Raw genomic sequence first — 22564 nt, forward strand, 5'->3', positions numbered from 1 at the left:
TTACTTCAAAATCCATTTTTTTTACATTACAGGGTAAACTGAACACAACATAATTTACCATTAAATTAACACTGTTTAAAAAATCTTATCTATTATTCTGTAAATGAAACCAAAAAAGATAAAACACAAAGAAACAGTGAAATGAACATTCATTTTAAACAGTTAACTTTTGTTCAGTTACATGAAAGTATTTATAGTATATTCCTAAGTCAGTTGTAAGTGTTCCATTGCCAGACAAACACACATTATATATATATGTATATATGTGGTGGCTTCTGTCTGCTAAAATCACTTAAAACACTCTTCCTTTGATCTAAAAAGTATTACTTTAGATTTTTTTCTCTTGTAGAGCCTTCATGTGAAAAGAGACTTAAAAATTAAACCTTGAGGAAAAAACAATTGAATGTCAGTTTCATGAAATGTTCCCCTAAATAGGCCCAAAGATTCACAAACTTTCTTTAAAGAACACAAAAAATGGCTTCTATTTTAATGTCATGACGTTCAACTAAGAGGGCATAAATCTGTTGCCAGTCAGGAAAGTCCCTTTTCTTCACAAGTTATTATAAACTAAACTCAAGCGCAAGGGAATTCCCATCTCAGTCTGCCCCTACCCATTACCTTGTGACCTTTGCAAGCTAAATCGGGATGCCGAACAAGACCTTTCCTCATTTCCAGTCTGAAGAAAAAGCGGAAAGACAAAAGAAAATAGAAGCCAACATCTCCCCTCCTTCCTCCTTTTCACCTTTCACCCTTGAACTAAGCAAAGGTTGTCAAACATGACAGGACCTCTTTAGATACTCTTCACTTAGGAAAACAGTGCATAAAGCAGAAAGACATGACCTCTGTCACAAACAAGTGTCTCCCATCTCCGATGTACATGTCCAACACTTCCTTTGCTCATTAAGATGGGAAGAGGTGGCCACCTGTTCGCCATGCACCATCACCTCTTAAGCCGGATGTGCTTATGTCTACGTCTGCTGTCTTTTTGCTTTGATTTATTATTTTTGGAACTTTTAATTGCTTGGAACAGCTGGGAAAGTTTCACCATTGTATAAATAAACTGAACAAAAGGTAACAGAGCACTAATAGTATTTTAATAGCCTTTAGGATTCACTCCCCTGGATAAGCATGTGGCAACAGTAGACAGTTGCTTGCCATATTACTTTTGACTCTGCACCAATCCCTCATGCCCAGCATGCATGTCGGACAGGAATAAAGTCCCCTTTAACACGAAGAAACCTCCAGCAGAACCCGGCCTAAGTCTGAGCAGCCTTTTGCTGCTGCCGAATGGTGGTTCAAGAAAAAACAAGCAGACATACAAAAGGAAATTTAAAGCACTGATCCATAAATAATCTCTAGCTTCATTGGTGGCTCCATATTTGAAAAGAACAGTTAAGCAGACAAGCTCTGAGCTGGTTTTCATGTCAAAAAAAGATGAAAGAGAGCACATGCAGCCAATCACATACACCATTATGCTCATGTGATCCTGATGGACAAGCCGATATAAAGAATGGATGGATAAACAAACGGGATGGATAAACGAACGGACCGTCGGATGGGTTTTCCTTCATTTCTTTTTATATGGATTTAGAGATTATTTTATATTTCTGGCCTGATCTTCAGAAGGCTTTTTATTTCTTAAAACAGGTGGAAATATATGCACTTCAAATAAGGTGCAACAGGGTTCCTATTCATCCAGCGTCTCCTGCTTAACACATCACCTTTGAGGTGAGGTTGGTCAGTCTTCTCCAGCAGTCCTTGAGCGAAAGGCAGGGTCCCCCCTGAACAGGTCGTCAGTCTATCACTAGGCAACACAGAGACAGAAAACCAAGCACACACATGCAATTTAGAGACACCAGTTAACACAACTGTCATGTTTTTGGACTGTGGGAGGAAGAGGGAATACCTGGAGAGAACAAACACATGCACAAACCCATGGCCGTCTTGTTGCAAGGCAACACTGTTGCAAGCTGCACCACTGTCCAGCCATGCAAAGGAACTTGAGTTTGCAATTCAGCAGTCGGCATGTGCAAAGCATTTTTGCATGCGCACTTTTATCAATATGCAGAGCATATTCTAATGACCAAACCTCACAAAATCATAAGTGGATGATAAACAAATGTAAAAAATTTGCACATTTAGCAATTTGAAACTTTTTCTGTCACATTTTTTGTGTATTTTTAGTAATTCTGAAAGTAGAGTGCAAACTGACATGCAATACAAATCTGCCATCATTCTTCCAGGAAAGGAGAAATTGATACAATGTGAAGAGATATTCTGTGTGCATGCAAACATGTAAATCATAAAAAAATAGCAATAACAGAATTGTAAATGACCTGTATATATAGCGCTTTTTCAAGTCAGGAGACATGACCAAAGAGCTTTACACTACATTCAGTCATTCACCCATTCACGCACACCCACACACTTTTGATGGCAAACTACTACGTCACCCTTCATATTATTATATTTTATGTTTTCTCCCTCTCTGCTATAAAGTTCTTGACAAATTGCAAACATTTGAAAAAATTCTCTGCATTTCAGATTCAGAACTCACCAAGTTAACTTGACCAATCGTCTTAAATTGTGGAGTTTCGATAGGTGATCACACTTTATGCAGATGATCTCTTGGTTTACCTAATGACTGAATGGTTTTAATCCTTGTCTATTTGTGTTATGGAAGTATTGTTAATTACCAATACTTCCTGTATTCATTAAGATGGGGGCGAGAGGGCCACCTGTTGGCCAAGAACTGTCACTCGTGGCAGATGTATCTGTTCCTTCTCTATTATTGCTTTAATTTGATCCCACTAAAATCCCTACTAAACAATCCCCACCAGCCAGGTTCTTTTCTTTCCATTTTCAACACAGTTTGCAACATGCAAAGTACATGTTTTTCATGGTGGCAACTGGATCATTATGCTGTCTGGGTATAAAAAAAATTAGTATTGACATGACAAATCTGAGCAGTTATGAGCATGAACAACAAGAGGACATTAAATCCATCAGCAGAGTCTTCAGGCTGTTTCAGCGGCATCAGAGATGTTGGACAACATGCATTTATCTCACTAGCAGCGGGCATTGTGGAGAAAAGGTGTGAGGTCTTTTTTTCCCTGTGAAACCTCTTAGCGTCCCATAATCAGGAGTGATAATGTGTCTCATTCTATGCTAATGTGTGTGTTTTACAGCAATCAGGCGACAGGTGATGATAGCACACGTTTTGAGATGTTCTGCTGTGTGCGTGTGCCACCGGTGTGTGTACTAGCGCGCAAGGGTGGACGCAAGGCACCATTAGTGACTTCCGAGGTCCTCTTCAGGAATACAATGGGTGGTGAAATTGCTTTAATGGAAAAAGGCTAATGCGAGACGCTCACACACACTCACATGCAGGCGCACACTCTTGAACACACCGCCTTAGCAAAATCACTCAAGCCAGTGAGAGGTAGAAAAAGGGAGGGGATATTATCACTTACACTTGAAAAAATAGAAATGGAAGAGAGAAAATAGACAGCGAGGAGAGAGTTGGTCCTGCTCTCCTTCCACTTACTTCATGCTTCCGCCCACTGAAGTCAGTATTTTCCAAAACACAGGCATAGATCCTTTATGAACTTTTTTTTCTGGCTTTTCCACCTCCTTCAAGCATACCAGTGTTATTTGTAAAGGTGTACCAATCTACATGAAAACAAATCTGGAAATGGGCATTGATAAAGTGTTTGCACCCAATTAACCTTCACACCCTTTGTTCTGCTAAATCACAAACTTCACAATATTCACTGAAATTTTTAAGTAGCTTAGATGTAACTCAAACAATGTTTGCAAATCTGAGAATTGTGGCATGTATCTATATTCGGTCCTCTTTTACTCCGATACCCCTAATAAAGTCCAGTGTAACAGTTGCCTTCGAAAATAAAGAAGTGTAAAATACAGCAGTTCTTTGAAGCTCTCAGTTTGTTTGTTTTTTCGTATTTTGGAACAGCCTTAAATGGCCAAGGTCCATCTTATATCAGAGATATGATTGTGCTTTACATCCCTAACAGAGCACTTTGCTCTCAATCTGCAGTAGTTTTTTCTAGAATTTTCAAAAATCAGTTTTTGTCCGTGAGGCAGACACTCTGTTTACTTTTAAGGGTAGACTTAAAACTTTCCTTTTTGATAAAGCTTATAGTTAGAGTGGCTCAGGTTATTCTGAGGCTATCTCTTTAGGTATGCTGTTATAGGCTTAGACTGCTGGAGGACATAGAAACCTTTTTCTCATTTTTGTGCATCACTCTCTTTTCTCCCACTCTGCAGAATTTGTTAGTTTTATCTATAACATTATGCTTTCTCTGCTTTTTCTCATAACAGCTTCATCTGGTCTGTTCTTGTTTGATTGTGATTTCATCCTGGAGAGAGGTGTCAGCCGTGCTGCTGCCTTCAACACCTTTTTCAGTGTAGTCCTGTTTCTCTGACTATGACTAGCTGGATGTGCTCTCTTTCATTCTCGGAGCTCGTCTGCCGGGCTGTGTGTTTTCTAGAAGCTAGTAAACAGTTGTCATTGTATCTCTGCTACCTTCTGTATGTCTGCCTCTGTCTCCTTGAACATATATATATTTATTTATATGTGGGTTATGGTATAACATTTTACTCTAAAAAAACCGGAGTAAAGATTGACCTTATAGCAAGGCGACAGCCATAAATCTACAGATTGAGCTGCGTTGGAATTGTAGATCAAAGCAATATGAGGTGATAAAAATTACCCTTTCAATGTGAATAAGAATTCTAAACTACCCTTTTCAACCAATACAACTAAGTTTTATCGATTAGCAAAGAAGATAAGCTGTTGGCATCCTTATGTGCAACACTGGAAACTAGAATCTTGTTGGTGGAGCTGCAGAAAAACATAGTTGTGCAAAGTTCTTACTGGGAGCTGAATACCTTGGCAGAGTAAACTTTAAAACAATCGTAAAAAACAACTATCATTTTGCTTACATTGATGCACTTCATTATGCTGGTGTAAATCTTGAAACTCCAATTGAACACATTGAATTTTTGTTGGTGTAAAATTATAAAAAAAAAGTGGTGTGAATAAGAAGGATCTTCTGAAACACCTCTGACTGTTAGCTGTTGGTTGCAAAGACATCACAACATCCACTTTGAGTACAATTTACTGAAGAAAATTGGGTGCATTAGCATATTATCAACAAACAGATCATGCTTTCTCTCTATTGAAAGACAGGTCTGCATGCACACACATGCTCTCTTACTGCTCTGTAAGACAAGGCACGTTCCTCCTGTGCTACTAATGGTCTCATTTGTGCCCTGCTCAAGGCTGGCAAGGCCTGCAGCATCTGTTTGACTGCAGGCCATGCCATAAGGTGCCAGGACTCCAAGGATCCTCCACACCCCCTTAAGAACACTGCTCTCTGCCCCGCGCAACCTTATTCTGCAGCCCACTTTACCCCTTCCCACCTCAATGTCAAATGCTGCTCTCTACAATAATCTTAGACACTATGAAATTATGACATCTATTAAACTCTTCGGCTTATTTTCTTTGCATCCGAAAGCTGCCTACATTCCTCATTGCACCTGTCACTCATTACTGACAAACTACCTCTTCTTTGTGGCCTCAGGCACATCAATGCACCCCACCTGGTTCCTTATTCGGGTAATCTCTTCTTCCCCCTGTGCTTTCTCTCTTCTAGGTCCCCTGAACCCCCCTGTACTTTCCTCTTTTACACCTAATGTAAACACCCTCATGTAAAAATTTATGAGATGTCATCTTCCTCCTTTAATCCGCTGTAACCCCCCCTAAAATCCCCTGCTTTGCTCTTTCCCTTCGGGTGATTGAGATGTCATGTGGCTGGTACTTTGACTTGAACTGTGTGTGAATCCAGTAAGAGAATGTGTATCATCGCCAGGAAGAGATGCCCCTTGGAGGAGCAGACAGATAAGCGTCCAAAGTATAGCTCTAAGCACAGTATTTGAGGAGCAATTCCCAGCAACGTCTCAGTCTTAACAAGCATTGCATTGGCCCCCAAGGTTGCACTTGGCAACCTCAGCCACCACAGAGAGGAGGAAGTGATCTGGTGGCACTCTTTTCTGTAGTGCATAAGTCAGTTAGGAGTATGAAGGAGACATGATCATAGGAACTGCGTGAGAGGAGGCTGGTCTTATGACAGATGGGGTCTGTGGCTAACAAGTGGTGTGGAGCCACAGAAGGTGGAGTGCAATCAAGCGTGAGGAAACATTTGAGACAGCAAAGACCCACTGAGATGACCGCAGACCTAATGCTATGTTAGTGAGCTGCTAACGGCATGCCTGAACAGTGGAACACCGCCTTTCCACACAGATTATTTGGGCCAAGAGTGCAACAAAAGGAGACACCTCGAGCCTGTGGGGAGGTATTACTAGTGACACATCTTTTGGGCCCTGATTGGGACTCCTTTAGCATCTGAGCCTCTTCTAGCATGACTCACACACAGGCATGTGGGTTATATAAAGGGACCCTTAAATCCAATGTGGCGGGGAAGGTGAGGTAGAACATCGCTTCAAGCAGGGAATATAACCGGCACTTCAAGTTGAGGTATTAAGAGGACGGTTTATGCAGCAAGACACCCTGGGTAATTTCACTTGAAGCACATTGAGAGATCTCTGAGGGCTGGCAGGCATTTGGTCCTAAACTACACCGTTAACCAGTACTGTTTCCTGTCTTTGCTTCATTCTATATGACATTGCCTTTAAAAGTACTAAAGAGTTTATTTTATGACATTACAACCAAAGCATATGTGTTTTATCTGACTTGCATTGGATAAACAACACGAAAGTATAGGGTTCTCTTCAAAGTCCTTACTTTATAGAACCACCTTAGGTTGCAAATGTCTTCTGAAAGTCCTATAAAGAGTGTTTTAATCCACTTTGATATAACAGATACTAAAATTATCACCTATATCTTCTCAAATTAGTTTAAGGTTAATGTTCAGTGCAATGCTAAAAGGTAAATATCCTCCCCGGTCTCCAGTTTTCCACCGCATTTTCTCCCAGCGCATCTTCTTCAGTGCTGTGCAACATCAGTTTTTCGCCCGTATGTTCAGTTTTGAATGCTAACCGGTGCTGCAGTACCTTTTTTTGTGCTTGCCATGAACATAGCCTGTGGCAAACATATTGGCTTCCTGGCAATAACAATTGTATTTTATCTACTGCTCTATACAGGTCAGATTTATTGAATGTTCAACTAAAAGTTAGTTGTTTTCTATTTATTTTATAAAGGCTCTCTCTCTTGTTAGATTTTCAGTTATGGCAAACCCTTTCCATTTCTGTATGATGGATAGAACAGTGTTTTTATAATTTTAGAGCACAAAGTGTTGTTTTAAAAGCTAACCTAAAACTTGATCCCTTACTCATCTGCTCTGTTCTCTAAGAAACCTACTTTCTTTCACAAAAGTTTTATTTTTTTATAGATTAAACTACATAGAGAGCGATTTGGTTCTGTGAAGGCAATTGATGGCACTTAATTTTATTTAGGGGGATTAGAATTGAGGTACTAAATACAAATGCAGGCCATACTTTTCAGATTTGTTCTAGCGAAAAGTTTTTAAAACTATGTATCGTCATTCCATGTGGGAATGTTATGCTGCTATGTAGACTAGGCTGAAACACTTAGACAACTTTTATTGTAATTTTGTATACAAAATGAAATTTCATTTAGTACAACTTTTCAGATATTAAGCATTCCCATTCCATAAAGTGTACTGGTCAGTCTCATAAGATCCCTAATTATATATTATAAATTTTGGGGTTGCAGCAAAGAATCCCAGCAAGTTCAAGTCGTGCAAAACACTCAACACAGAAATGCATAACGACATAGTAATTTTAGGAGGCTTTCGAACAATTTACAGCAAGGATTAAGATTAAAGCTCTATATTCTCTGCTCTAGTTGCAATGCCATATCTGTTGTGGGATAAAAAAGCAGATTCCTCTTTATTATATGTGACATAGTAGGATTAACAAACATAGTCTGGAAACTGATATTTATCTCAAATTGTAAACCTGGTAACCGGTTTCCAATTCCAACAAAAAGGAAAAAAAATATTTTTTAAAGGGGTTAATACAAAACTACAGAGACTGGTTGACCGTTATCTCATAAAAAATAAATAACTTTCAAGTGGCCTACAAGTGAACCTGTCATGTTGTCTTGAGGCAAAGATCAGATCACTTTCGATCTCCATACAGCTAACAAGGGGCCGCTGCAGGAGGAGGGACTAGGGTGATCTGTTCAGAAGATCCCTCAGACATTATGCCCAATTTATACTTAATCTGTGGCTGAAACAGAAATGAGAAATGGATTGTAAGCTTACAGATGAAGTATTTAGCATGGTAACCTTATTACAAGAGGAGCTCTTTACATGTTCCATCCAATAAAAGGAGCTAAGTCAAGAGACAGAGCTGCTTTGTGCAATCTGATCAGATTAAAACGTGACACAGCCTTAAGGCACAAGTGCAGTGAACCCACTTTAACACGCAGTATAACAGGAGTTAATTAAAGGCAGACCAGGAGGACATTTAGATAGACCTTTTTTATACCTTACCTACCATGGGCTGAATTGTCTTTCTATTTTTTTTATTGCTCTATACAGTCAAAGGTCAACATACAGTAACACAGATAAACAAAATAAACTTTTAGTTAAAAAAATTGCTGCTATAGTTGTACTGTTACAGGGCTAACACCATTTACACATGTTCCCCAAAGCAATCTATTTCATCCTGAGTTTTATTTGATAAATCAACACAAAGTTATTAGGGTTAGGGAGTAGTTTTTTTTGTTTTTTTTTTAAGCAGCATTTACCAACAAAGTACAGACCACCCTAAAATCAAAACACTCATAGTAGCACTCAACGCTGGCATGAGAAAAATCGAAATTTAGTACAAAGCACATTTTACTCACTGCAAACTGCTGTAGCTATTATACATACATTTCATCAGTTTATATGTCTGTTGTGCCATATCAGTCTTTAAAACCTGATAGATGTTTTTATTTTATTTATTTTTTTAACCAATAAGGTTAAACAAGCTTAAATTGAATTATCTTTCAAATTAAAGGCCAATTTAAGACAGAGATCAATAGATTTTAATTTCAAAGATATTTAATTTTTTTGGGGTTGTTTTTTTTTTTTAGGACCACACAGATTTTACCTATATAACGCTGGTTTTATGCAATAGTATTAAGATGTTTTGTTTTATAGTTAGAAAAATCGAGATTACAAGAGGCCCCTTCATGCCTCAGGGTCTGAGCTTGCATACGTGCCTTCTAGAAAAAAAAGAAGGGTCAAATGAAATGAAATAGGGAATCCTTAAAGTCATTGTACATGTGCCTGTTTGTAGCTTTTTCACCACAGTCCTCACCTGTGTTGAGCTCTGTGTGGGTCCTGATGGGTTTGACCATGAAGCATGTGAGTGTCTGTGACTGAACAGTGCGAAGGATGTGAGTTCATGCGTGTGTGTGACTATATGAAAGGGGGATGATGAAGAGGCATTGTGTCTCCTAATAATGACATCATGGCTCTGACAGAAGCTGGAGAAGATGCCCGAGGTTTCAGAGTAAAACTCTTCAGCTTGGTGCAAGTATACGTGTGGATGTGTGTGTGAGTGTGTGTGCGTCTGTCCCAAGGCTATACGAGTCCTCCTGGACTTTGTGAATAAAAGTCAAACCGTAAAAGACAAAAAAAACAAAACCTGACCACCAGCAATATGAAGCAGAGGGCAGGACATTTGGCTGCTGTGCTCTCACTGCTGCCTCTGTGCGAAAGCGTCGGGGAGTTTTGTTTAGTAGAGACAGAGATGGAAAGGTCCAGAGAGAGAGAGATTTGGAGAGGAAGGGGGGATAAGGAAGTTTCAGAAGGGGTTAAAGGGTCAATTCACCCTGCAGGCCTGCTGATGTTCACAGGGCTCAGAAAATGAGGCCTGTGTCGCATCATGGTAGTCCTTAGTGTTCCCTCTGTGACTTCCCTCCGACAAGATGCATCTCTTTGGGTTCTCTCACTAAAAGCCCAATCACCTTGGTGATTTGTGTAACAGAACAGATGATGTAAGGTAAGCATGTCTGCAGTTTATGGAGAATTTTGCCATTCAATTCCCTGTATCAAAACACACCATCTGAAAAATAACATTTTGCGGCCTAGTGGTTAGGGCATTGTGCTTTGAATCCTGAGGTCCTGAGTTCAAGCCGCACTCCCACAGACTGCCACTCTGGGTCCCTAAGCAAGACCCTTAATTCCACACTGCTCCCAAAATGCTGCACAATGGCAGCTCACTGCTCCCCAACAGGATGCGTTGAATACAGAGAGTTCATTTTGTTGACATGTACTTGTGACAGTGTAATGACAATAAAAACGCTGGAACCCCAAACAAAATTAACCAATTCTACAGATGACAGGAAAAAAGTAATGCGGATAGTTTTAATACGTTTATTATAAAAGAGGGAAAACAATCTTAAAATTAAATTGAAATGTAAAAAAGATATTTATTCTGCCCTTTTATCTTGTCTCAAAAGCTACACAAATCCTATTGTTTTATGTCTTTTATTCCTAACCCCCCCAATGTCAGAAAATGAAATAAATAAATGCAGTCTTTATGAAGAACATAAAATATGCTCAGAGGAATTCCTGCCGCCTCCATGAACTCACCGAAGGCACATCGCCCATCTCAGCTGAATAAGATTGACAGCTATCCGCACTGAGCTGAAGTGAACCTCTCGCCCTGAGAGTGTGTGTAATGTGAGACAGGTCTTATGACAAGTACTAATCAGCTCACTCTCATGACCCCCATGGCGGCAAAGCTGACACAAGGGAATGTGCTACGACACAGCTAACAACTCCACCTGTGAGCGTATGAATGTGTCATTTCAGGTACAAGAGACAGTTCATATTTAGTGAAATCTATCTGTAATAAAGTCACTTAAAACTCACATTTCTTAAGTTTTATAGAAAAGCTTTTTTTATCTGGGTTTGATGATGTTAGTTAAGTTTTAGCAATATGGGTATCTTTTATTATCCTGAATCGTGATTTATCTTTAATGATCTATGCTCTATTAGCAGTAGACAGAAGAAAACAAGATTCTGCAACAGTTTAAGACTCCACTTAAATAAATGTAGGAAAAGATTTTAATCAAGTAGTAGTAAGTTAGGTTCTCTGACAGTCTAAATATAATGCTTTTAACTTTAGGCTTCAATATATGTAAAACACAGACTCCTAATGCTGACTCATTTACTTAAATTTGCATGCTTTAATTAATGAGTCATCAAGTCATCAAGTGTTGGTGGCATATATTTGTTTCTAAAATGTGTTTTTCTTTCACAGGCACTAGGAAAGTTGATGCTGGCAGGTAGCCTCGTGAGACCATCCTGATCTCGCGAGCTTTCAAGATTTCACTCGCTAATCAGTCTGGAGACTCTCCGTTGAAGAAATTTTGGAGCCGTTCACCAAACGAACGTCCAATCAGCGTTGGCTTTGAGGCGGGTTGAGGTGTGACGCAACGAGAAGCGCGACAGTTCAGTCTAAAGAACATGGCGGCTTCAGCTGATGAAACTAGCGTTAGCGTGGCTATCGAGCAAGTTTTTTCGGAATTACAGACTATTTCTTCACTGAAAGGAAAATATGTTTTTGCTCTTCTCCCGACTGGTTTCGGCAAGTGTAGCCTGGCTGTTAGTACGTCATATGCTTCGTTGATCTGATTGGTTTATTTGGCCCGTCTATCACCAACATAGGCCAATCAGCTAACCAGTATTTTCGCCCCTTCCCAAAATTACTTCAACCGAAGGTTTCCAGATGGATATGCGGAGCTTATCCATCTGGCGGAGTCAGGTTAGCTGGCAGGACCCCGGAAACACAAAATAATTTGCAGACTCCTGTACGACATACGTCACTTCCCCCTTTCGACATTTGTTATAAAGACAGAAATCGATGTGACAAAATTTTCCTGAGAGGCTGTATATTCATGAAAACTATTCAGGGTTGATATTGAGGCAATGCAGCACCTTTCTGCTGGGATCTGTACATGTTTACAGTGAAATTATCAAATATAATGTATTTATCTGTTTCAAGGCTCTCAGAATATCAGTCGCTGAAGAGTCAGGTAGGAGGCTCACGGCTACGCAGTAATACAGCACAAAACCAACATTAAACGTTTCTGACTTTCACCATTGTCATATAACAGAGTGGGGAGTGTTGACTTGTGGTTAGCGCACTTCACTTGTGCTCTGAGAAGGTTGCAGGTAGCCGGGTCGATCCCCACAGTCTGCACTCTGGGTCTCTCCGAGCAAGACCCCTAACCCAACACTGCTCTCCGGGTGCTGCACAATGGCAGCCCACTGCTCCCCAAGGAGATGGGTTAAATCCAGTGTGAGATCAATAAAGTTCAATTATTATTATTACAGAAGCTGTGTCTGAACGTCTGCCCTTAAATCCCCCAATCATTATAAAGAGCAGGAACTATATAGTTAATTGACCCTTTAAACAGATGATTAATACTCTTTGCTCCCCGTCGGTCACGTACCTCCACCTCACCGCATAGTGCCTGTGTCATCTTCTTCTTTGTTGCCGCCACAACTAGTCCCATGACGCTTTGTGAGGAGAGCTCTCTTTTTTTGCTGATAGGAAGGGTGCCAAATGCAGAAAAACATGTGTTAACCTGGTATTTTCAGTAGGAACGAGGCTAAAGATTTTTCAAAGCAGTAAAAAGGTGTTTGCACAAAACAGATCCAACCCCATGCTTTCATATATTTTAGAATAATGTCTTGTAGGAATAAGTCAGGATCTTCTCTCATTTTTATAGAGGAATTTAGTAGAACTCTTCTGTAATCGGCATTGGTTTATTTCTCACCACCCAGTTTCAGAACATTAGCGGTCTTATGACTAAATGGCTGCAGTACTCCAATGTATGGTTACAAATCAAACCTAAATAATCACCCTTCCACTTCTGTGCTTCACCGCAGAGTTGGTTTGTGCAAATTCACAGACCTTTTTTCCCCAGATGTTTTCTCATGTCAAAAACTTAATCTAGTATTAAGTTTTTCTGAGTTTTAAACGGTTGGATCTTAGGGTGAAGCTACAGGCCTCGTTCTCCTGGGAATACTGGTTAAATTGGTGTGTTATAAATGGTCTTTAGCTTTCCAGATTAACACAAAGAAACAATTACAAAGAAACATTGCACTCCAGACAAGCAAGTTGTCAAGACTCTGGCTTATGGGGACAGTCACTCTCTTGGAAGATAGATTCAATAAACACCCTTTTAAAATAAGCTAAGTATTTCCAAGTGGATGGATTCACTGACCTGGGACCCAGTAAAACGCATCGGACTAACACCAGCAGATTGCATGGCTTTTCAGACCGTCAGTGACTGTGGAACTCTATTAGTATCACCAGCAGATTCTCATCAATCTGTCCTCCTGAATTAGAGTGACTGTGGCTCGGGAGGTAGGTTTTCATCCTACAACCAGTAGGTTGTCAATTTCAGCAGCTTCTCTGTTGTCGTGTCCCTTGGAAAGACACTTGACCCACCTCGCCTGCTGTTGGTGGTCAGAGGGCTTGCTGGCACCCATATATGACAAACTTGCTTCTGTCATCCTGCCCCAGGGTAGACGTGGTTACAGTATAGCTTTCCACATCAACATGTGGTAAGACACACTTACCTAGATACATTAATAAAGCACTTTAGAGTCATCTGACTTGATAAAGTCCCATGTAGTTTGTAAGAAAGAGAATGTATTTTTATCTCAAAGTAAACTCTGAACCCCTGAGTCCAGTTAATTTTGATTAACTCTGATTCAGGAGTGGCTAGAATGCGGATGTAACAGTTGTAGGCCATGTCCTGGACACCTCTGTGTATGGTAACTCTTTAAAACACAGATTCTAGCTGCAGTGTTTGTATCAAAATCTACTCCAGGTAACAGTTAACCCTGTTGGTTTTGAATGTGTTTATTTTTCCTTTTCCCTTTCATTTAGGAAGTTCTCAGTTGTTGACTATAATACAAACGATTTTGGTTAAAATCCTTTAAAACCCCAACTAAAAAGACTCCAAATTTTGTTTTCCAACCACTTAACTTTCCGTAAAGGTTCAGACAGAGCCCTCTGAAAATTCAGCTTATATAGCAGTGACTTTGTGTGACTCATTCTCTTTCGAGGACATCAGTTAAGGCCTGCTGGACATTAAGTCTAGTTCTTACCATGACTGAATGGCTAATGTTGAAAAATGCCTGAATTATTAACAAATCATTCATTTATTTTTCCTATGTTATTCAGACATTTTTAAGAAGGGTTATAGATACACTATATTGCCAAAAGTATTTGCTCACCTGCCTTGACTCACATATGAGCTTAAGTGACATCCCGTTCCTAATCCATAGGGTTCAATATGACGTCGGTCCACCCTTTGCAGCTAGAACAGCTTCAACTCTTCTGGGAAGGCTGTCCACAAGGTTTAGGAGTGTGTTTATGGGAATTTTTGACCATTCTTCCAGAAGCGCATTTGTGAGGTCGCACACTGATGTTGGACGAGAAGGCCTGGCTCTCAGTCTCCGCTCTAATTCATCCCAAAGGTGTTCTATCGGGTTGAGGTCAGGACTCTGTGCAGGCCAGTCAAGTTCATCCACACCAGACTCTGTCATCCATGTCTTTATGGACCTTGCTTTGTGCACTGGTGCACAGTCATGTTGGAAGAGGAAGGGGCCAGCTCCAAACTGTTCCCACAAAGTTGGGAGCATGGAATTGTCCAAAATGTCTTGGTATGCTGAAGCATTCAGAGTTCCTTTCACTGGAACTAAGGGGCCAAGCCCAGCTCCTGAAAAACAACCCCACACCATAATCCCCCCTCCACCAAACTTTACACTTGGCACAATGCAGTCAGACAAGTACCGTTCTCCTGGCAACCGCCAAACCCAGACCCGTCCATCAGATTGCCAGATGGAGAAGCGCGATTCGTCACTCCAGAGAACGCGTCTCCACTGCTCTAGAGTCCAGTGGCGGCGTGCTTTACACCACCGCATCCGACGCTTTGCATTGCACTTGGTGATGTATGGCTTGGATGCAGCTGCTCGACCATGGAAACCCATTCCATGAAGCTCTCTGCGCACTGTTCTTGAGCTAATCTGAAGGCCACATGAAGTTTGGAGGTCTGTAGCGATTGACTCTGCAGAAAGTTGGCGACCTCTTCGCACTATGCGCGTCAGCATCCGCTGACCCCGCTCCGTCAGTTTACGTGGCCTACCACTTCGTGGCTGAGTTGCTGTCGTTCCCAAACACTTCCATTTTCTTATAATACAGCTGACAGTTGACTGTGGAATATTTAGGAGCGAGGAAATTTCACGACTGGATTTGTTGCACAGGTGGCATCCTATCACAGTTCCACGCTGGAATTCACTGAGCTCCTGAGAGCGACCCATTCTTTCACAAATGTTTGTAAAAACAGTCTGCATGCCTAGGTGCTTGAATTTATACACCTGTGGCCATGGAAGTGATTGGAACACCTGATTCCAATAATTTGGATGGGTGAGCAAATACTTTTGGCAATATAGTGTAGCTGTAATCAACATTAAGAGATATATTATAGAAAAACCTTAAAATTCTATTTATGTGTGACTACATGCATCTGGTTGTATTTCTATTAGCTAACAGGGACACACAGCTAGGCAGGTGCATGAATAAAAGCGGCAAAAACACCAACCAAATCCTAAAGGCATCGTTTGCTGGGTATGAACTACTGTGTTCCTCAGCTTGTATTATGGCCAATGTGACGATCAACTGGAGTGACAGCAGCTTTCTAGAAGCATCATCTGCAGCTGATAAGACAAGTTGTAGCCTGAAAACAAACCACACACACACATACACACATTGTATTTGCACAAGAAGCACCAACGTTGCTCAGATTAGTCATCCAGGTATGGTTTATTGTTCTCCAAAGTGCACCGACACAACACAGAGCATGAACAAAAAGGGGCACAATAAATAAAAATCTCCAGCCATGATGCCTCTAGTAAAAAAACAAAAACAAAACACACATAATAAAACAATAATTTTACAATGTATTTCACCATGTTTAGTGAAGACAGAAAAGGGTTTTTATTTACAGTAGAGACATGTTTATGATGCCTCACTGCTGAAAATTCTGAAAACTTCAGTTTATGATGATAAAGTGACCCTTAAATAAATCTGTAATAGTGTTGTAGACAACACCACACACACCAAGACCAAGAAGTACAGAAACAGGGCAAGACCTTTAGATGCCAAGACTAAGAGAAAGCAAAAACCTTAGAGAGCGAGACCAAGGCAAGGCCAAGACCTTTAGTGGCAGAGACTAAGAAAGACCTTTAGAGAGCGAGACCAAGGCAAGACCAAGACCTTTAGTGGCAGAGACCAAGACCAATAAAGACCTTTAGAGGCTGAGACCAAGGCAAGGCCAAGGCCTTTAGCGGCAGAGACCAAGACAAGATCTTTGGACCAAGGCAAGACCTCTATATGCCCATACTAAGACCAAGACCAAGGAAAACCTTTAAAAGCAGAGACCAAGTCAAGGCGAAGACCTTTAACAAGGTGAAGACCTTTAGAGTCCAAGTCAAGGCGAAGACCTTTAGAGGCCGAGACCAAGGCAAGGCGAAGACCTTTAGAGACCGAGATCAAGACAAGGCGAAGACCTTTAGAGGGAGAGGCCAAGACCAAGAAAGACCTTTAGAGGCTGAGACCAAGACAAAACTAAGACCTTTAGAGGCTGAGACCAAGACAAAACTAAGACCTTTAGAGGCAGAGACCAAGACAAGAACGCCACCATATAAGGTCTCTGCTTCCAAATGTCTTGGTCTTGTCTCGGTCTATGTACTCCTTGGTCTTGATTACAACACTAGTCTGCAAAGATAAAAATGTAGACCAGTCACAGTAGAAATCCTAAAATCTCCCTTAAACATGGGCGACAAATTGGAAAGCATGTGACTTTAGTGTCTCTCAATAAGATTTTGACTGGCAAGTGGACAACATAGTGGGACATAATCAGGAATTCTACATGTTTACATTTTACTGAACATCACTTTAAAGATAATTTTACAAGGCAGATGTCAGTTATTATTTAACAGACTTCTGATCATATTAAATATATCACAATAATCCTTATCCAACATGCACAAAATGCAGGGTTGAAGAGGAGAGGGCAAAGAGTTACCCCTGAGAGATAAAAATATCTAGCTGTAAAAGAGCCGTTTACAAATAGGCGGTTAAAGGCCTTCTTAAATTTCAACAAAGAAATCTCTCTACTCCTGAGCTTTTTACTCTTCATTTATTTAAATAATTTGACTATGACTAAATTCAACAAGAAATATCACCTTACTCTCCGAGTATTTTGCTTATGCTCCTTTGCATAGAGTCCATTATTGTTCATAGGCTGGTTTTTAGATTTCAGTCTTTAAATCGAAGCAACAGTTTTATCTGTCAGTCTGTGGGCTCCATGATGGATAAGAGAATCCTTAAAGAAACAGGAACTCGGTTGATGAAATAAGTCTGTGTCAATAATGGCTTAAAAGCGGGGTCAATGTGGTGAAGATATGAGATGGAATCAAATCAACTGAATGACAAGTGGAAAAGCAACAGCCTTTTAGTGAATCATTATATTCCCAGACAAACCCACTCAATTCTTAAGATGGAGGGGAAACCTCACACTCTTGATCTGAAACTCCTAACATGATTAATGGTTTGTAATTTGATTCCACTATAAGGGTAGACTGCAGTTTTTTGTGGGGGCAGAAATATGTTTTTAACCTTAAATGGTACAAAAATGTAAACAATTCAACGAAAACTAAATCAATTAGAGGAAAATACATAAACAGAAAAACCTGACATAATCTAAAGCCCCAACTTAAACTAATACTTTCCTTAAGCACATTCTGTTACTCAACTTCCATCGGTTAAAATTAATCTAGAGTAATGTGCAGCTCTCAAAGTTATCAATAGAATGGTCCCAAAAAAAAAAATCTTGGCATCTTCTGCAAAATATATCACACCTACGACTGTCAGGAACCGTACTGAACCTGGATGAGGAGGCATTCAAAAGCCTTAAAGGATGTTAAATAGGCAAATCTCTTCTTATACAGGACAACAGTGTTTAACCTTTCTACAACGTTGGTGAAGTTGAATGTAACTTAAATATAACTTGAAGTGTTAGCTTGGTACAAAATCAAGGTTTATCATCACGAAAGGTCAGACTAACCAAAAAGGAACACAGTGGTGGCAGCACTATGTCATCGGTTTACATTTTTACAAATGGAGTGTGTCTGTTAGGGAGCTGACCATGAGGCAATAGTTGATCCCTCATTTTTTCAACAAGATCAATAAGTATCGGCGTTAACAAAAGGATTCCAATTGGAACTTTGAAATTAAACTACCAGAGCACAAAACTAAAAACGACAGAAAAACTTTGGAGTGTGTAGGAAGCAAATATTGCCAAGATGAAGCATGCTAATACGAAAGAAAACTAGATGCTGAACACAGAGCACTCGTTTAAAGATGTGCACACTTGTGCAGCCAAAATATTGGGGCTTTTCTACCGCCCCAGCAGAATTAGTTTTTGTTGAATCATAAAGCATAATGTAAAATTAAACGGTGGATACATTTTAAAACACAGTCTGATTTCCATAGATGTCAAACACCTGACATCTTAACAAGTTTGTAGAAAAGAAAAACAAATGTTTAGGGTATCTGAATGAATGGCTGTTGGAGCTTGTTCAGGCCAGAGGGTCTGCTGCTCAGTGCTTTCCATCTATTGGGGCCACTCCACTGAGGCGAAGAACGGGTGGGACTTAATGTCATCAACTCCTCCCACGCCTGCTCCCAGTCTCTCCATCGGGTTGTACTGAAGCAACTAAATCACAACAAACATTTCAGTATCAGTGCAAAAAAAAAATAAAAAATCTTATACAGTGCTGATGAACAGGTAGAAAAACACTTATTTATACAAAAAATAGATAAAAAGGACTCTATACCATATAATGTCAGATTTGTTGTGCATTAAGCAGAGGGAAATCCAAGCTAACCACATTAATGTACATCTAAAGATTAGCAGTTCTGAGGATTTGCAATTAGCTTTAAGACATCAGCATGGTGCCAGTACTGTTATTAAGGACATGTCCATCAAGAGTAGACCATCTGCCATAATCTGTCTGGAAACATACATACACTGATCATCATTTAAGGAATTCATAAATCCTTTTTTGTTTTCATACAAAAAACATCACATAATTTGTTGTAATCATTTAATCTTTTCGGTTTGTTTCTCTACCTGATGAAAATATCTTATAAGGTCATTAATAGAAATAAAATGACATAAATTGACCAAAAGTACTAAAGTATGATAAAGCAAAAGGAGTGAATGTGAGACTATATCACTTCATTATCTCCCTAGTGGCAGGTCGAACCCCGTTTCGCATCCAGAACTGCCTTAAATCTTCAGGTAAAGTGAACACACTGCCCTTTAAAAGTATTCAACCTTTTTCAGCATAACTGTGAAGGGTGGGGAAGGACATGTGGTTTGAAGGTTTTCCTCTTATCCCCAAATAAAAGCTTTACATCAGATGAAGCAATAGGAGTGAAGGTGAGACTATATCACGGTGGACTTCATTATCTCCCTAGTGGCAGGTCGAACCCCGTTTCGCGTCGAGAACTGCCTTAAATCTTCATGTAAAACAAACAAAGAATCATAAACATTCCTACACCAGTTGTTCCATATTGACATGATTTAGCTGCAGAAGTACTTTTCCACTACAGCGGCTAGATGAGATTAAGATCTGGCGGCTGCCGCAGTAGAATCTAAAACAGTTTGGGGTAACTTAAGCTTTATGACAATATCTGACTAGAGGCGGAACAATGCTCAGTAGTGCTGTGGCGTTTGAATTTCAGTCAATCGGTACCAATTGGTCTAAAGTTTGAAAAGAAAATATTCTGAACATGCCTGAGCCTTTAGTGGTGGTTGAAGCAGGATGCATATTTGCTTCCAGCTTATCTATACATAATTCTGACCCAATGTATCCAAAAGATGAAATTAATGATCCTGGTGACATTTTTCCCCAATTGCCTCTCATCAGTTATTAGTTAGCCTCTATTTAATGCTTATTTGAGCTGCTGTTAGCTTTTCATCATCTTTAACCAGTTATGCCATTCCCCTTTGATCTCTCAGGGATCTAAAGCATTTTCATCCACACCAACCACTCTGTGGAAAGTTTCTCTTCATGTGAGAGGAGAACTTCAGCAAGTCTACAACGCCTGGCTGAGTTGTTGCCATGGCATTAACTTGTTCACCATTTTTCTAAATAACTGAACATTAGTATTTCTGTGAATATAGATAAAAATTGAAAATCAACTATCAGAGTTGGGGATCCCTCATTATGCAGAAGGTGCAGCTTCTCACCTGCTCCAGCAGAGATCTGGCCTCCTCTGAAACACCCTCTGGGATGTTGAGAGCAGTGTGACGGCCAATTCCTGCTGGATGGCAGCTCAACAGAGACTGTGCACAGAGTAGGAGGAGGGGAAAGAAAAGAGGCAGATAAGCATCAATGTAAAACACAGAATGGATCGACACCCGCAGTGTCTAAGTCAGCAGTAAAGCATCGAAGCTGGACAGACAGGAGGAGACCAGGGAGTCGGAGCACCTGAAACAACACTGATCACACAAACAGCAAGCTCATGATCCCACTGCTGTTGCTCTTTCTTGGAACCGTGGTGGGAGTCAGTCAGAGGGAAAGTCACAGAAAGAATAAAAATATTATTGTTTAAGTAATGCAGAACCTTTTTTAGTTGTTTTTCAATGTAAAATAATAACTTAGATTGTTACCAGTTAATCTAATAATGAAATAAAATAACACATTTCCTCTTCAACAACAAAAGGATAGCATTGGTGGAACACATCAGTCATAAATAGTGCATATTTTTCCCAACAGTTGGTGCTGTTGCCTTGCTGCCTCCCGTGAAAGATGCTCCAGGACTTCTGGCTGCGTTCCTACCAGCAGTTAAGAGTGCTTCAGGCAAGATCTTATCCTGCAAGGATCAAGAGACACCGTGTGCGCCTCTGTGTGTGTGTGTTCTTGCCAAGGCTGCACAAAGGCATAATCATCAAAGGAGACATCTGTGTGGCGGGGTTTCTATCTTTTTTTTTTTTTTTACCCAGGTAAGTACATGTGTATTGTTAAGCGTAGCATTAAGCCAACATGGACAGTGGATAGGTAAACATGCTCACGCACAATTAGAATTTATTCAAATTAGGCAGAAAATGAGAAATGTAGACAAGGCACCTGCACTCAGTGACTGTAGTTGAAGCTATGCTTTCATTTTTTCTTCAGAATAAAGGGTTAAAGTTGTAATCTGCAATTTATAAATATATTCAATGCCCTTTAAAAGCATTCAACCCTTTAAACTTTTCAGCATAACTGTAAAGAGGGGGGGAGGATACATGGTTTTGAAGGTTTTCCTCTTATCCTCAAATAAAAACTTTGCATCAGTGCAGACTTCTACCAAATGAATACAGAGCACTTTGAGTCCTACATTAATGACTGGAAGCATCTAAACGATGCAGCTTTTTGCAACTTTAAAAAGCTTCACCAAAACACAACTGAAAGGAGTCATAGTTATGCCATAGCTCCGCTAGCTTTTCTACACAGCTAATGCGGATCAGAAAAGGTGGATAGACTGAAAACTTGTCGTCAGGGATTGCATCTTTCAAATAAAATACGCCATGTAAACATAACGGATACGGAGATGAGAGAGGATATCAAAGCATCTCTAAATGGATTTAAACATGTGTTATTCTAGATGCATCAACATTGATCATGATATCATTGTATAATAATTTTATCTAGTAATTGGCCGTGGCCTCTTCATAATTTCACTGCTCAAAACCCAAACCTCCAGTAATCCTTAAAAACCTAAATATTGTACATTTTCCTGAAGGCATGCAGGAAACATACGGAAGTACGACTTTAAAAACCAAACACACAAATGCTAATTAACGTTCTCCTTTGCCAGCTTGTTCCAGTGCATCTCTTCATAGGTTTGCAGCTGCCTCATCGTCTTTACGTTTTCTGGTTAAACAGTGCTCCGAAGTTTTTAAACACTTTTTTTTTTATAAACTTACCTTGCATTAAAGGAATAGTACACCCAAAACATGATTAGCCTTCATTTTCTACTCACCCCCATGCTGAACAACACTCTGGAGTACTTTTTTGATATCTCAAATGCATCTGGAGATCTGGGAGGCTTCTTGCTGTCTGCTGACATTCAAATAATGGAGGTCTATGGTGACCGAGGCAGAAAGGTCCATAAAAGTCCACAAAAAACGTGTCAATATTCCTCCATACTGCTCGTCCAATGTATTCCAAGTGTCCTGAGTGGGTAGCATCCAGAATTTACTCGAAACAAAGTCATTTAGAATGTTTTTAGAGCATAAACAGTAGTGTATAGGATTTCCTGAAAGCGCGCGCCGGCGCGTTCATGACGCTACGGAAGCCGGCAGACCAAACCAGATGAAAGTGCGCATTCAGCTCGGCAAAGAACTCATGCTCTTCCTCAA

General features: G+C 40.1%; 1 protein-coding gene and 1 long non-coding RNA gene across 3 annotated transcripts in view; one reads left to right on the forward strand and one right to left on the reverse strand.

Annotated features, from left to right (window-relative positions):
* The window catches only part of LOC119785075, an 80014-nt gene extending 58890 nt beyond the window's left edge, over nt 1–21124 (forward strand). The window contains exon 3 of the long non-coding RNA XR_005281005.1: nt 20940–21124. This is a non-coding gene — a long non-coding RNA (uncharacterized LOC119785075). The remainder of the gene's footprint in view (nt 1–20939) is intronic.
* rps6kc1 (ribosomal protein S6 kinase polypeptide 1) overlaps nt 15889–22564 on the reverse strand; it is a 38621-nt gene continuing 31945 nt past the window's right edge. Inside the window, exons 15-17 of one of the 2 annotated variants that reach the window (XR_005281004.1) lie at nt 20411–20506; nt 16757–18868; nt 15889–16723 (exon numbers count right to left, since the gene is read on the reverse strand). Coding sequence is in view for 1 of the 2 variants with exons in the window: in XM_038287471.1 (XP_038143399.1) it covers nt 18767–18868; nt 20411–20506 (198 nt within the window). In the remaining variant the exon portion in view is untranslated. Of the gene's footprint in view, nt 18869–20410; nt 20507–22564 lie in introns of both variants that reach the window. The other variant, XM_038287471.1, reaches the window with a different exon arrangement.

Source organism: Cyprinodon tularosa, unplaced genomic scaffold (genome assembly GCF_016077235.1).
Source record: "Cyprinodon tularosa strain WSP-4 unplaced genomic scaffold, ASM1607723v1 ctg24, whole genome shotgun sequence".
Classification (NCBI taxonomy): Eukaryota; Metazoa; Chordata; class Actinopteri; order Cyprinodontiformes; family Cyprinodontidae; genus Cyprinodon; species Cyprinodon tularosa.